General features: G+C 41.2%; 1 protein-coding gene across 1 annotated transcript in view; it reads left to right on the top strand.

The window, feature by feature from the left end:
* Positions 1 to 102: 102 nt before the first annotated feature.
* Hook3 (hook microtubule tethering protein 3) overlaps positions 103 to 17,073 on the top strand; it is an 85,657-nt gene continuing 68,686 nt past the window's right edge. Inside the window, exons 1-2 of the mRNA XM_057752394.1 lie at positions 103 to 361; positions 9,746 to 9,831. Of these exons, the coding sequence (XP_057608377.1) occupies positions 305 to 361; positions 9,746 to 9,831 (143 nt within the window). The 5' untranslated portion in view covers positions 103 to 304. The remainder of the gene's footprint in view (positions 362 to 9,745; positions 9,832 to 17,073) is intronic.

Here is a 17,073-nt window from a genome sequence, read left to right on the forward strand (position 1 = left end):
GCGGGGCGGAGCGAGCGTGCGCAGTGGCGCTCGGGCTTCGGCTCGCGCGAGGCGGCGCTCGCGCAGGAGGGCGTGGGCGGGCGGCGCCGGGGGCGCGCAGGGAGCGCGCGCGCGTCCCCGAGCACGGGAAGGAGGGGCCGGTGACAGTGCGGAGCTCCTGCCAGCGTCCGCGCCTCGGGAGCGGCCGGACGGAAGAGAAGGTTCGCTAGACGCCGGTCGGCTGCCCGACCTTTCGGACTCAAAGCCGAGCTGAACGGCCGCGGCTTCTGGTTGGTCGGGGAGGCGCTGCGGCCACCTCAGGAAGATGTTTAACGTGGAGTCTGTGGAGCGGGTGGAGCTGTGCGAGAGCCTGCTCACTTGGGTACGTGCTGGGGCCAGCGGGCCGGTGGGAAAACTCCTCAACCTTTCCCCCCCAGGGACACCGGTCCTCGTCCCGAGGGGCGAGCGCCCAGGGCGACCTGCCGTCACATCCGGGGCTTGGGACGGGCGGAGCTGAGGAGCCGGTGCGGGCCGCGTCTACAGCCGCGGCCGGGTCAGGGTCAGCAGGGAGCGGCCGGGCTCGGGCAAGCTGGGCCCAGGGTCCAGGAGGAACTTGTCCGGCCCGAGCTGTTGGCTGCTGTCCGAGAGGAAACCTGCCCGGTGGGGGCTAATGATGGGGTGCAGGCGACACTGTAATTAGGACTGTTTGCCGTGCTGAGACGCTGGCGCTTCGCTCTCGAGCTCCCAGTGATCCAAAGCGTTGGTTCTGCCTGGGCGCCCGGTAGAGGCACTCGGGACCCCTGGTTATGATGCTGCTCGCCTTTGTTGTAGCGTTCAGCCAGGACAGAGCGCAGCCCCTTGGGGATGAAGCCCTGCCCATTGGAAAATAGTACATTAGAGGGTGGGTAGACAGAACATGAAGAATCACCCAGAGGCAGAACATTTGAAATGCGAGATGCATTTTTGACTGTTAGAAAGTAAACGATGTGATGCTACTTATAAAAGGGATCGAGGATAAACAATTTTAAGCCGGGGGAGGAGATTTAGAGATTAGTAATGGGACTGAAACACATTTTTAAAAAGCAACGTGAGATTCTAATTTGGAATTGATAAGGGTTAAGGTTATCGAATTTTAAAGTAAATACTTTGGATTTTAATGTCAATAGTCAGTCATGGCTTAAGCGGCTCTTTTCAATAGCTGGGCGGTTAACCCGTGTTTGTTTCTGTTTTGCGTAAGCTGGTTGGAAGTGGGTACAGGCATATGCAGAGCCATGGGATAAACCAAGTATCCCACTGAGAACATTCGTGTTACTTATGGCTAAAACAGATTAACTGTCCTTTTTAGAAGAACACAGATCTATTGACAGAGGTTACTATGGCGAGTGTTAATTTGTTATTGGGGGAGCTGGTGGTGATTGGCCCTCCTGCGTACTAAGTGAAGGCTCTAGTACTGTGCTCTTCACCTCCGCATTTATTCATTTTAAAGGTAAAGTGCAAATATCGAAAGAAATTCTGTTGAACAGTGTCATGGGTTAGAGGGTCCGATCTCTGGAAGTCAGCTGTCCCGTTTTGTGCAGGGACACTGCTGAGGAGTTTGGGAACTGTTGACTTAGGTTGGTTGTCATAAATGTAATTAAGGGAGAGCCTAAAGATGTGCATGTGTTGGAGGTAGGATCTTGCTGTGTAGCCCATTTTGGCCTCGAACTATATGATCTTGAATTTGCAGCAATCTTCCTGCCTCAGCCTCCTGAGTACTAGGATTATAAGCCTGCGTCACTACACCCAGCTTGGAGTTTTTTATAGTCTGGGTATGTCATGAATCCAGTTTTGTCCTTTGGAACATAGACTATACAATGCAGAGTTCTACGATTTGGTTTGATGTTAGAGCATTCTTGCAATTTCAGGATGTTTGTAATAGTGCATAGTTAACATGCTCTAAGTTCTAACTTCAAACAGGAAGATAAGCGTCGCTGCTGTGCTCCAGGTAGAGGATGGTGATAGGTTGTACACTCACCTAAACCTCAGCCAACTTTCAGCTTGCTATTTAAACCAGGAAGACTCGAAAGACGGAAAGTGTTTGGGTTCGGTTTGGGGTAGGACAGGGTTTCATTTTGTAGCTCCTGCTCTCCTAGAACTTGCACTGTAGACCAGGCTGTCCTCAAACTCACAAAGATCTGCCTGCCTCTGCCTCCCAATTACTGGGATTAAAGGCCTGTGCCACCATCTTCTGGCATGAAAAAGATGGAAAATGTTTTATACGTAGTCAGTTTATAATTTACCGCTTATCTCCTTTTCCTACCCTCTGAACCTGAAGCTCTATTATCATGTGTGTGATTGTGATGTGTGAATATAGGCACAGTTGCCACCACGTGCATATGGAGGTCAGGAGTCAACTTTTGGAGTCGGTCCCCTTCCATGTTTTTCCAAGTAACAAACTCAGGTTGCAAGTCAGAAGACTGCTGTGGTAAGCACCCTCACCCACTGAACCGTTTCAGTAGCCTTTGCTTGTTTTTACCAATAATAATTTTATGTTTTAAATTTTTAGTATTTCTGTGTGTGGGAGTGTGCACACAGATGTATCATATCCCTTTCGTGGAAGGCATTGAATAATTTAGAAGAGTCAGTTCTTATTATTTGGGTTTGATCAGATTTACTCCTCCCCCCAGCTCTGTATTGCACCACCACTTGTCCCTCCCAAGCTCATAGACTGTTTTTTTTTCTTTTTTAACCTATTGAATCCATTTAGTGTTATATATATGGATACAGGATCATCTACTGGAGCGTGACAACCTAGGCTCTGCACCCTGAGGAAACAGACTGACCCTTCCTCCTCCAGCAGCTATGCACTGCCAGTAGCTTCTCAGAAGCATGACCTCTTCTCATTCATTTAGAATTTTGGCCAACTTGATCTTGTGCAGGTCTTGGGCATACAGCCACAGCATAGCCATTGTAGAGCCTTAAGTGTGCCATCCCTGTCATATCCAGAAAGCACTTTTTTTTTTTTTTTTTTGCCGCAGTTCTCCACAAATTCTGATCTAGAGTCTTTCTGCCCCCTCCCCCCGCAATGATCTCTTGAGTCTTAGGAGAGGGACTGTGACTGTGACACAGATGTGCCATTTAGGGTGGAACACTCCAGTTTCTATTCTCTGCACTCTTGATTAGTTGTGAGTCTCCACATTAATTGCCCCCTACTACAGAAGTAAGCTTCTCCGATGCGGGTTAAGAGCTGCACTATTCAACGGGTGTAAAGATAAGTGTTTAGAAGGCAGACACTATGTCCGTTTGGCAAAATAATAGTAAGTTCTCTCCTAGAGTCTGTGACCTACACAACCACGTGTTCTTGTCCCAGTTAACAACACAAAGCATGAATTCTGGTTTGTGGAGTGACCCTTGTGTCCAGTAAGTGATTGCTTAGTCCCTTAACACTGATGCCACTGTTGCACCAGTGGGCATATTTCTGCCAGTCTGTTTGTCATTGTAACTTGCAGGGTTCACAGCTGGATAAGACTGTTGGTTGTTTTTCTCTCCCAGCAGCCCGTATAGCACCATCCAGCACTCTGAGAACTAGCCAGTAGGGAATAAGCTTCAAGGTCAACACCAGTTTGATTTCTCCACAACCTGTGGCTCAAGAATGTAGTGTCTCGCCAGGTGGTGGTGGCGCACGCCTTTAATCCCAGCACTGGGGAGGCAGAGGCAGGCGGATCTCTGTGAGTTCGAGGCCAGCCTGGTCTACAAGAGCTAGTTCCAGGACAGGAACCAAAAGCTACGGAGAAACCCTGTCTCGAAAAAAAAAAAAAAAAAAAGAATGTAGTGTCTCTAGCAATAGGGTCTTACTTCCAAGTTCTGGTGGGTAACCAAGGGCAGTGACAGTAACCTGTATTGTTTTATGGACCCGTGGGATTCCCCATGACTAGCAGCTTAAATTGGGGAACCAAATCTGGTACTGCCCAAGCCCAGCTTCTTGACTCTGCATGAATCAGGATGAAAAGATTTCAGTCTCCCTGGTCTTAATTTGTTTGTTTTACGGTGCTGAATATTAAACCTGGGTCCTTGTGTGTGTACTGTACACCTGAGTTATATAATTCCGGTCAGTTACCCAAGAAACCTGAACGCAAGAAAGAATCTAGAGGGATTGGAGAGAGAGCTCCACAGTTACGAGCATTTGTTGTGCTGGCAGAGGACCCTGATTTGTTTCCTAGAACCCACACAGTGGGTTCACAACCATCCACAGCCCTGGTTCAGGGGATCCGATAACTTCTTCTGACCTCCACAGGCACCAGGCATGCTTGTGGTGCACATACATACATTCAGGCAAAACAGTTGCAGACTTATACTTAGTCTTAAAACATATTTAAAAAGAAAGAATCTAGAATACAATCAGATAATGACATCAGACTAATGGGAAAAGAACCATAGTTGTGGTTCACTTCTGTGACACGCCTCAGTCTTTAGATGTCCTTATCTTCACATTACTTGTTTGGGAGCCTATGAAATGCAACTAACATTTAGAATCCCTCCCATTCTGTTTTCCCACCTTTGTCTAACTCCATCCTACCAACAAATTTGATCCTCTAATGGGAGAATAAAGACATTTCTGGTGTACAAAGGTTTTTCTGGGAAAAGTCTGAGTAGCACATTGCTGGCTCCTGCCGTGGTTCTCCTACATTATCACTGATCAGCATCACCTGGAACCTTTATCAAACTAGTTTATTAGGCCCTGGGGCCAGAGTTTCTAGGTCTGAGACAGGATCTGAAATTTGCATTTCTGTTACAGTCCTGGGTGATGTGTAGTTAGGAACCTCAAGACAACATTTGAGAACCATTTTGCTAGAGCAGGTTTTAAGCTCACGGCTGTTTGGTCTTTTGGACTAATTGTTAGGGGCACTGTTGTGTGCATTTTAGGGTATTTAATAGAGGCATTGCTGATTATGAAATAACAGTACTTACGTCACTATTCCAGATTCTCTTAGGGAGCAAAAAATCCATCCTGGAAAGAACCACTGCCTAAAGTTGCTGATTCCACATGATCTCATGCTTTACTCTTCCGATGCTTTTGAGGGAGGAGGGTGGAATGTGTTCTCAGAGCTTCTTGAAATTACAAGAAAGGTTGTGGCTCTTCAGATAGAATTTGTGCTTTAACACAGTTCAGTGCAGTTATCTTTCAGTTTTACTGTATTACTATCCTGAAATGTCGCAACTCAGACCTGATAGAATGGTAAGTTTATTTCTTAGTTGAGATCTCTGTCAGTTCTAAGAGCAGAGGGGAACATTCTCAAGCTCTCCTAAGTACCTATGTGCCTGAAGGGCTAAAACAGAAAACAATTATTTAGAAGCTCCATCTTAAAAATCACAGTGAAAATTTAGCTCTGAGTCCTGGGGTGGGTACACATAGTCTGTCAAAGTACTCTTTCTTTAGAATTCCTTCCTTTGGACTGAGCATGTAGCCCAGTTTGTGGAGTACTTGCACAAAGCTTGGGTTAGCAGTGTGTAACCAGGTGTGGTGGTGGTGCACGCCCTTAATCTCAGCAGTCCATTTCTAATTCTCCCAATCAGGAAGCGGAGGCAGGAGGATTGGAGAGTTTAAGGTCATCGTTGTCTTCAATAGTGAGTTCCAGGCCAGCCTCAGATACATGAAACTCTGTCTCAAATAAATAAAAAAATAAAAATTAAAAAAAAAACCTATTTGTTTTATTGAATTGTTTCTTCTGATTGATCAGGAGCGATTTTGTAACCCTGAGTAGGAATGTTGACTCAGTACTAGAACACTTTCCTTGCATGGACAAGACTCTGAGTTCCATTCCCAGCCTGGGGTAGGATGGATAAGAGCTTACGTTCATTCCTTAACCTTGGTAGTACTTTAGAGGGTTCCAGATGCTAAAACTAATGCCCAGGTACATAAGAATTATTTGATGCATTTGTTAAAATAGATTAACAGAGATTAACTTGTTTGCACAGAGCTGTAATCACAGCTCCTGGAGAATTACAAATTGACAGTTTGTAGAAACTGCAGAGTTAGTTCAAGGCTATTGGCAAGATTCTGTTTCAGACATTTAAAAGAGGATAGGAGAGATGGTTCAGCAGTTAGGAGCACTGACTGTTCTTGCAGAGGACCTAGGTTCAATTTCCAGCACCTACATGGTGGTTTACAGTTGTCTGTAATTCCAGTTCTAGGAGATATGATGGCCTCTGAGGGCACTGCATGCACACAGTACACATACAAGCGTGCAAAACACTCCTAGAGAGAGGTAGGGGTGGAGAAGGAAAGAGAGAGAGAGAGAGGTAAAAAAAGAAAGAGAAATCTCAGAATTTGAAAAGATGTAGAGATATAGCTCAGTAGTAGAGCTATACCTAGCATTTGCAAGGTTCAATCCTCCAGCAACATTTGTGTGCACGTGCACACACACACACACACACAGTGGGGGAATGACAGAAAAAGAGAGAAGAAATTCTAGCTTTCTAAACACATCATACAGGATTCATTTGGTGGAGCTAAGAAATGTGTTTCCAAAATGAAAACTTCCCAGGTGTGTAGCACGGATTCTAGTTGATTTTAATAATAAAACGTAGAGTAAGATATAGAAAAGATCAGAGAAGCAGAGAGGCCAGAACTAGAGAGTTCTTTTAAGGAGTGATCCTGTCCTCAGACTGCATCTCCAGACTCCATCTTTCTCCAACAAACCTCAGACTGCACTAGCTCTTGTCCCCCCCCCCATCTTATATTCCTCTTTCAGCCCAGCCATATCACTCCTGTCTCCACCTCCTTAGTGCTGGGGTTGAAAGCATGGGATTCCCAAGTGCTGGGATCACCTTTGCGTGAACTATGTTTTCCTTAAACTGATTGAATGTTTTGTAGCCCAGCGTGGCCTTAACTAACAGAGATCCCAAGTCCTGGGATTAAATGTATGTGTACCCACTGTCTGCCTCTAGTGGCTTAGCTCTGCACTCTGATCATCAGGCAAGCTTTATTTGTTAAAACATAAAATATTACTACACAGATGACTATCATGTACACCTAGACTTGGAAACTGCTAATATAAATACCCCCCCTATAACATAAGGGCCTGCTTGTGGCCCCGGCCGCCCGGCTAGCTTAGCCCCGAAATAATCACACAGAAACTATTCATTAAAACACTGCTTGGCCCATTTGCTCAGGCTTTTTGTTAACACTTATAACTTACATTAACCCATTATTCTTACCTATGTTAGCCACATGGCTCAGTACCTTTTTCAGTGGGGCAGGTCACATACTGCTTCTTCGGTGTCTGGACAGGACTGTGGAGGAATGGACTTCCTTCTTCCCAGAATACTCCTGTTCTCCTTGCCCTGCCTCTACTTCCTGTCTGGTTGTCCCGCCTGGCTACTGACCAATCAGCGTTTATTTAAAACATAATTGACAGAATACAGAATTGTCCCACCCACCCCCAATCTTTATATGGAAAAAACTGATATTAAGAGATTAGGTAAAATATCCCAGGTTATATGATAAATTAGTAGTAAAATTAAGGATTGGAATTGATTCATGACATTCCAAGCAGTGTTCACTGAACTTAATCAGTAAGCCCCTTATTTTGAGATGTTGTACCAAGTAATTAAGATGTAATATGTGATTGTCACTGTTTCATCTCTTTTTTTTCCATGTATAAACCTACAAAAAGAGATAGCTTTTAAATGGACCATTAATTTAGCACCTAGAAAATTAAAATAGGTATTTTTTTTTTTTTTTTTTTTTTTTTTTTTTTTTTTTTTATGTACCAGCGTGGAGGCAGCTGCAGGTGGAATAAAGTTTAAAATCAGACCTGAGATGTTACTTGGTTCATTTGTTCCTGTTACTCATTTTCTGGTCATCCTCTCCCATGGATTCTCACTATATTTCAGGGCTGGCATTGAACTTGGAATCAACCCTCTTGCGTCACCCTCCTCAGTAACTGGAACTAAAAGTGTATGCTGCCATGCTTGGCTTATTTGCTAACTTTTTTAAAATCCAAACTCTGTATGTATTTTAAGTTAGGACCTTCTTATTTCCCAAAATTTTGTCTGACTAAAAACTGCTTCCTATAAGTAGTGACAAATCCCTCTGCTTCTGCTGCCATAACCATCTTTATCTGAATGACTCCTGCCCTATATAAAATAGGAAGTTATTACTGCACTGTTAATAGTTCTCTCAGCACTTGGGAGTAGAGGCAGGAGAATCAGGAGCTCAAGGTCACCATGACCTGATACATAATGAAGGATAGCCTGGGCTACAGGAGACCCCGACATTATGGATAGTATGGTACAGAGAAGCAGATAGATATACCCATTTTTAATTGCAATTTACTGCTTCTGGCTTGTATAGCAATGTGTATTTTAAAAAATTTAAAAATGAATATTCATTTAACTTGGCAATTTTTTCCCTAACCCAATAAATAAAAAGAAGGGTGCTCACCTGGGTGTTATCTCAGTATTTCTGTTGTTGCTCTCTAGTTTAGCCTCATCAGTGTTAAAGGAATGCCACAGCAGGCTTTCCTGCTTCTTTCCCTCCAGCATTTCCTTCATATTACATCAGTTTGGTTTGTACAGTTTGGGTCTCACTTTCTTGCTTCAAATCATTTTCTTACAAACTACCATTACTCTTAAGATAATTACAGATGTGGCTTATCGAATCTTGCCTAATGATCCTTCTTTCTTTAGTTCTTCATGTGTTTTATATACCCTTCTTTTCCTTCCTTCCCATAATTTCCACCTATCTATATGAGGCTTCTTTTCATTCCTACAACATATATTCTCAATTGAAATCTGTGTCCATACATCCCACAATATTTCCACCAAATTAAAAGATCTGTATCAGGATGTTCTTCATCTGTTTATCCTCATTGACTTACTTCCTTTTAAACCTGGGTTTGTCAGTGGCTGATAACTGTTGGCTGTATTTCTTTTTTGGTCTCAGGTGGCCTTGATCCCCTGAATTTCTGCCTCTACTTTCCAAGTCCTAGAATTATAGGTGTGTGCCCGTAGGCCCTTCTTGGATTCATTTCTTAAATTTCTCTTAATCAGTACAAAGTTAGTTGTGATTCAGTATATATTTGAAATGGGAATGAATTGAGTATCCAACCTAATGATGATAAATGTGAATTCTGTATCCATATAAAAATATTTTTGCCTTTGAGTATCAGAAGTCTCAACCTGACTAGGCTTAAAAAATATTCTTTATAATAGGAGATCTGACATTTTTAAGTTCAGTGGTTAAAATTTATCAAATTTATCTCAAATACTTAGTTCTTTGAATCCTTCCTCTCTGTCTTCTGTTGTCCATTACATAACCCTTAAGACTTATTTCTGGGTGATGAGATGGCTCAGTCAATAAAGGTGTCTGTTACCAAGCCTTATGATCTGCATTCAGTCTGTGGACCCCCTGGCAGAAGGAGAAAACCATCTCCCACAAGTCGTCCTCTGACTGCCACATGATACTGTGACACACACCAGCACTCACACATGCACATTGGTCCATACTGTTTTGGCCCTTATTAGGCTTGAGTCAGTCATCACTGTTAGAGGGGCTGAAGTCACCATCATTTTTTTGGACCGTCGTCTGTGAGTAGTGTGATGAGAAGTTGGCCAGTATCTACTACAGTTTCTCTTTTGCTTATATGGGGAAAATTATGATTATTAAAATTTTTATCTCATTATGAAATAATCATACACACATGTGCATGCACAACACAGACACACCCACACAAACCCTAAGAAATCTTAATATAGTTAACCATTGGATCTTTTCTTCCTTCAGATCCAGACCTTTAATGTGGATACACCATGCCAGACTGTGGAAGATTTAACGAATGGGGTGGTGATGTCCCAGGTTCTTCAAAAGATGTAAGAATAAATTGCTTGCCTTTTTTTATGGTCTTGCATATAAGCCTTTCTTGAATTGAAAAGGATTAAAAAAGTTAAATGTGAGATTTGGTTGTCTGTCTGTCTGTCTGTCTGTCTTTCTTTTGGTTTTCTATCTTTGACAGAATATCTAAGATGATCTATTCATATGAAAGGTTTATTTTTGGTTTATAGTTTTGGGTATTTCAGCCCTTGATCATTGTCCCGTTGCTCTTGGGCCTCTGACAAGACAATACTGTGTTGTGAGCATTGGCAGAAGAATCAGCTTCCCTCACAGAAGTCAAGAAGCAAACTGGGCTGGAGCGATGGCTTAGTGCTTAAAAGCGCTTGTTCCTGCTGAGGACTCAGCTTTGGTTCCCAGCTCCTACGTGGTGACTCACAGCCATTGGTAACTCCAGGCCACGGGATCCAGTGCCCCTTCTGGCCTCCAGGCACCAGGCATGCATATAGTACACATACATAAATTCAAACAAAACGTATGAAGATAAAGTACATTTTAGAAGAAGAAGCAAGACAGGATGTTGTAGAGGCCCTATGAAGTTCCTTCAAGGGTGAGCCTTCAGTAATCCAGCTAGAGGCCTTACCACCATCTTAACAGTTACAAGTCACAAACCACCATGCACCTTTGGGGATCATTTCAATTCTGAACTATAACAAAAAGATTATATAAACTTGAGTTGCATGTGGAATGACAACTGTAAGCAGCAATGAGAATTTTGATGGCATGTACTTAGGTATAGATTGGCAGCAAGTTTAGTTAGGGCAGTGGTTGTTATTCTAATTGAGGTTGATAACCAGATTTTGCCATTATAGGACAACTTGAGAATGCTGTCTCTGGTAGAATACCACTCTAATCTTAGCACTGAGCTCTTCCTTGACCAACAGTGTGATATAGCAATTGTTGTACATTTTTTGTTCCCTATACTTTCTGTATTTTTATACTCTGAACTATGTAGTACTTTATGTGTATTTGATTATGACCTCCTCTGTCCTGGAAACACACTATCTACATTTGTTAAAATCTGTGGATGATGGAGGAAGGTCATTGGTTAATTAATAAAGAAACTGCTTGGCCCTCATAGGTTAGAACATAGGTGGGTGGAGTAAACAGAACAGAATGCTGGGAGGAAGAAGAAGTGAGCTCAGATGCAGGGCAGCTCCTCTCAGAGCCAGACGCAATGCAGCCAGCCACCAGGTCAGACATGCTGAATCTTTCCCGATAAGCGCACCTAGTGGTACTACACAGATTATTAGAAATGGGCTAAATTAGTATGTGAGAATTAGCCTAGAAGAGGCTAGATATAATGGGCCAGGCAGTGTTTAAAAGAATAGAGTTTGTGTGTTGTTATTTCGGGGCATAAGCTAGCCAGGCGGCCAAGAGCTGGGTGACAGGAATGCAGCCCGCAGCTCCCTACAACAGAATGGCACCCAACGTGGGTCACGAACCCACAACCCTGAGATTAAGAGTCGCATGCTCTACCAACTGGTTCTTTTTTGCTGCTTACTTTGAAAGATAGAAAAATCACTATCAACTTTTGATCTAGGATTTTTTTTTTTTTTAAAGACAAGGTTTTGCTATGTAACCCTGGCTGACCTGGAACTTGCTATATAGACTAGGTTGCCTGGAATTCTGCTTCCTGAATGCTAGGAATAAAGATATGCCCATCATGCCTGGTCCTGGGATTTTTTTTTTTTTATTTAGACTATTATGTGTGAATTGGGTTTGGCATAATTTTTAGATGGTTTTATACTTTGAAGCCCTGAGTACTTGTCAGTTTATAACAAAAGATTTATGTATGACTATGTGGGATTTTTCTCTAGTTCTGTTGAAACTCAGTATAATCTTTAAATATATGCTTGATATTTCTACTTTCCTGTAATTAAAATGATTTGTACATGTGAGAAGTAGCTAAAATGTTTCAGAAAACCTTCTTTGTGTGTTTAGAATGGGTACATATGTTTGAAAAATACAGTTTTTACTTTCCTCCACAATTTAGCATGCATACATATTTTTTCATGCCATAGACAACACTTTTTTTTCTTTTCTTTTTTTAATGGAACTCAGAATGGTTCGTTTGAAACCTGGACAGCCCTGCTTCTAGTTCTTAAAAAAATATAGCAGTAAGAATTAGAATTGAGCTGGCAATGGTGGTACACACCTTTAATCCCAGCACTTGGGAGGCAGAGACAGGTGGATCTCCGTGAGTTCTAGGCCAGCCTGGTCTACAAGAGCTAGTTCCAGGACAGACTCCAGTGGCACAGAGAAACCCTGTCTTGAAAAACCAAAAAAAAAAAAATTAGAATTTGATGGTTTCTTCTGTGAAACTTGTGATTTGTTTACTCGTTTGTTTTGTTTGAAACAGGATATCTTTTCTTTACTTAGCCCCAGCAGTCCTGGAATTTGATATACAGGTCAGGCTGGCCTTGAACTCCAGAGATCTGCCAGCCTCTCCTTCCTGGGTGCTGGAATTAAAAACCGTGCCACCATACCCGGCAAAACCTGTGGTTCTTGATGTGCCTACATACAAATGCTTAGGAACAGTTAATACTTTGCCCTGATCTGAATTTAAATTCCTTTTGCCTTTTATTTATATTTTATTATCAATGCGCATATTCCTTCCTTGTGTAGTGCAGTGTTACACACATACTGAAGTGTTCCTGCCCTCACACCTTTGTCCTGTTCTCAGTGCTGCCCCCGTTATTCCATAGGCAGCTTTACTTGTGCTTTCATACACCGTGCACATGATTTTATTCTGTGTCAATGTAAAGTTTAGGAACCAAAGAAAAGAAATATATTTATTTGTCTTTCTGATGTTGACTTAATTCATTTTCTCTAGTTGCATCCATTTGCTATAAAGGATATGACTCCATTATCTTTATGCTGAAAAACAATTCCATTGTATAAATACACCACACTTTCTTTTTTTTTAGATATTGCAAGTTTAATTTTTTCTTTTTTTTTTTAGGTCATAATATAATTACATCCTTTTCTCTTTCAAATCCTACCTCCAAACCTTCCCATAAATGCCTCCTTGTTCTTTTTCAAATAAATAGCCTTTTTCTTCAATGTTGTTACATTCACACACACAGATACACACATATACACACACATCTATATTCATCTTGCTCGGTCTGTATAATGGTACTTGTGTATATGTTTTCAGGACTGTCCTTTTGTGATTGGGTAACCATTTTATGTATAGCACATTTTTTTTTAACCAAGGTTGGTTCTATGTAACTTAGCTATTTTGAGTAGTGTTGTAATTAGCATTGATATAAAATTATCTCTGTGATGTATTGATATGAGTTCTTTGGCTAAATCCCTAGGGTTACTATGTCTGGTCATATGGGAGATCTATTTTTAGGTTTTTGAGAAACCTGTATGCTGATTTTAATAGTGACTATACTAGTTTACCCACCAGGAATGTATAAAGGTTCGTTTTTGTCCATATCTTTGCCAGCATTTGTTATTTTTCTTTTTATTTAAAGTTTATTTTCTTTATGCCCACGTGTGTGGGGGGGCAGGGGGTGGATACGGATACCTAGAAGCAGGCATCAGGTCCTTTGAAGCTGGAGAAATAGGTTTAACTCCACATCTGCCTGATAGGGATGCTGGAATACCAACCCTGATAAAGCAGTAAGTATTCTGAACTGCTGAATCGTATCACCAGCTCAGTTTTCTTTTTAAATTTTTTTCAACAAAATTTTATCTTAATTTAAATTACAAAGTCTGCTAGATTTTTTAATAAATTCATTTTTCCTCATGAGAATTAAGATACTTCTATGACATTAATAAATTAACAACTGTATACTTTTCACCTTTTTAATAATTCATTTTGTGCATGTGTATGTGTGTGTGCATATGAAGTGTGCCACATATATAGCATAGTGCACATGTAGAGGTCAGAGGGCAACTTTGGGGAGTCTGTTCTCTCCTATCTTGAACTCTGGTCATAAGACTTCTATACCAAACACTTTATTCACTGAGCCTGCTCAATGGCCCTCACACATTTTTTACTTTTAAAGTGTTAAAAAAAAAATCAGATAACTGGTTTAAGTAAAATTCAGCCTTTATAAAACAGGAAGAAACTACTTCCAGCGTAACCATTTGAATGTGTTAAATGATCATACTTAAAATGCAACTGTTGAACTTGGTGTTTACAGTGGCTTGTTTAAAGACAAACAGAAAGTCTGACCTGCCTTGAGCTCTCATATGTTAGTAACATGCAGTGCTTTCTTTGGCACACCACACGCCCACATCTTCTTATGAACGCCTTTAATGCTACCCTATGATTGCCAAGGTGGAAGCTGTTTGTTGTTTGACATTCTAAGAACTAGCTTGGCAAGGAGACATTCCTTCTATTTCGTTGTAATAACTGTTTTCACACTAAATCCAAACACACAGCACTAGACCACAAACTCCAGAATGCTTAGCTCTGTCTAGCCTACCTAAGGGATTATTTCAAGATCAGAGTAATTTTTCTATTTCTATTAGAATCATGAGTTATTTTACACAGGTTCTAGTAAAGGCAGCCTCATAAAAATTTTTAGGCTTCATTTAAAGTAAACAAAATGAAATATGTCTGTGTTTTCTAGAGTAGGTTTTCTGACTTGTGGTCCTTGAAGGAGTCCTCAAGTCTTGCTAAACCATCTGTTGGAAGGCTTGTTTTACTGGTCAATGAGTATTTAGTTAGATAATATAGCAAAAATAATTATATAGATGTCTTAATTGCTATGTTTAATTGACACTGGCATACTCTGAGTCATTACTTGTGATCTGCATGTCACCAAAATAGTCAGATATCATTCTAATAACTTTATATAGATACATGTAATACAAATTCTAATTGTTCTTAATAATAAAAACCTAGAATCAGATATTAGGGGTGAAAACTGAGAGATCAGAGAAGCAGTGCAGCCAGCCACTAGAGAGACCTTTTACCTCAGGTATCAAATCCTCAGACCAAAAGGGCAATCCTGTCCTTAGACTGCACTGAACTCTTGTCTCCTCCCACCTTATATTCCTCTCTCCACCCAGCCATATCATGCCTGTCTCCACCTCCATAGTGCAGGGATTAAAGGCAGGGGATCCCAAGTGCTGGGATCACCTTTGTGTGAGCTCTGTTTCTCTTTTAGACTAGATCAAGTTTATGTAGCCCAGGGTATCCTTAAACTAACCCTGTCTTGAAAAAAAGTAAAATTAACAAATACCCTTCAACATATACAGTTTCACAGATCTCAAGAAAATCACATGTCAAAAAGTTCTAGAAAGCTATGAAAAGCAAATACATATTTTCTTTAGGACCTTATGAAACCACATTATGATGAAGTTGCTAAGTTTCGGTATCAAATTAATTTTCACATCGGTTTTATCTGCTCTGAAAGCTCACACTGTGAACAGAATTTCCCTCAGATCTCCAGCAGAGTTCCATACACATCATTTCCTTCAGCCAACTCAGGCATTATCCCTTTAAGATGTTAGGTGTATGCTGCATGCCATATCGTGTGGCGTCTTCACCAAAGAGGGTCACGTGTATCTAGATATTGCCTGCTATAATCAATACCCTCTTCTGTACATTACTCTCATCCATCCCTTGGCCTTCAGGAACACAGTTATATTCAGAATTCTAAAGCTAATAGAGTCTTTGGATTCTGAAATGATGCAAAGAGCAGGGAAAGCCACAGCGAGGGCTCTAGTGTGCAGTCTGACCTGGACTGGAAAACCACTGGCTCAGCGGCTCAGCAGATCAGCAGTGATGTCCTTCAGAAAACAGAACGCCTACTGTTAAATAACTATCCGTAAAGGCTGAGTTTGGATTGAGGCTTGTAGATATTCATTGTATATGGGCATTTTGTTGCACTGGTCTCGCCAATTCCTGATCCGTTTAAGTAGGTCTTTTTCTTCCACCCTGTAGAACTACTTGTCCATGGTCCTGTTCTGAAATTTACCAAAGAATTAGATGAGAGGTTTGGGTCTTGAGGATGTCCAAGATGGACTGCATCTTTTTGAGGTTGGCCATGAATACTTTGAAAATACAAAATGTCTCAAGCTAGATAGTATAACTTTTGTGTTACAGTGTTGTCATTGACTTGAGGTGCTCAGATTGATTACTAAATGTCATCTAATTACGAAGTTGTGTCTTATGTCCACCAAGAAGCTTCAGTGACTCTTGCTGTCACATTTTATAAATGAAATAATTTCTCATAGTCACTGAAAACTCTTATCATAACACTGTCCCAAAACACTAAGAAATGCGTCTTAAGTAAATCTTCGAATGTAACAAATACATCCGAATTTATGTCAGATGTTGGCATTTCAGCATATCTGAAGAAATCAGAACTGTTCTAACCACTGGAGGAAAACACACACACACACACACACATATTTACATTTTTCTTAACCCACAGTTTAGAGCTTTTGTGGAGATTATTTATTCTTCCAGTACCATGAACAAAGTACTCTGACGGGGACAGATTATTTAGCAATAGGATTTATTTTACCATTTTGTCTTCTGAAAAAAATTGACCGTTGTCTTTCTGCCTGCTAAGTTCATGAGCTGTGGGTCAGCTGCCAGGCTGCTGAGCAGGCTGCTACTCCATAGCTCCTAAGCAAGTTGAGCTGCTGCTTCTGCTGTGGTTCTTACTGTTTCTTTCTTCCTCTGGAATAGAGCAAATGTGTATAAAAACAAGCTAGAAAGACTCCTGAAGTGGGAGGAGTTTCCAGAGGGGTGCCCCTAAGGTTTTTTTAAAATACCATACAAAATTTCTTACATGGAAACTTATGTAGCCTTTTTTGTGTACCAGCCCCCAATGTCTCTTTTAAAACAACCTTGATTTCCTTCTAGCTTCTTGTCATATCTGTTGGAGATTCGTTTCTTTTTTTCTCACCATGTTTGCTGTGTCTTAATAGGAAGGCTACTGATTTTTGTGTTGATTTTATTGTCTACCACTTTGCTGAAAGTATTTATTAGATCACTTTTCTCTTAGAATCTTTAGTGTATTGTGTATAGAATCACATCATGTACAAAAAAAGGTCCAATCCCTAGACAAAGAACTACAGCCAACTAAAGAATGCTGCAAGCAGGAGAAATAGTTTTCCTAAGGATGAGTCCCCTGACTGATTATCTATTACCAAAGTGGTCAGTCCTGAAATCGTAGACGTACAAGTACTCAAGGCCACCCTGGAACTCGCCCTAAACAAACAAACAAACAAACAAACAAAAA

Source organism: Chionomys nivalis, chromosome 20, assembly GCF_950005125.1.
Source record: "Chionomys nivalis chromosome 20, mChiNiv1.1, whole genome shotgun sequence".
NCBI lineage: Eukaryota > Metazoa > Chordata > Mammalia > Rodentia > Cricetidae > Chionomys > Chionomys nivalis.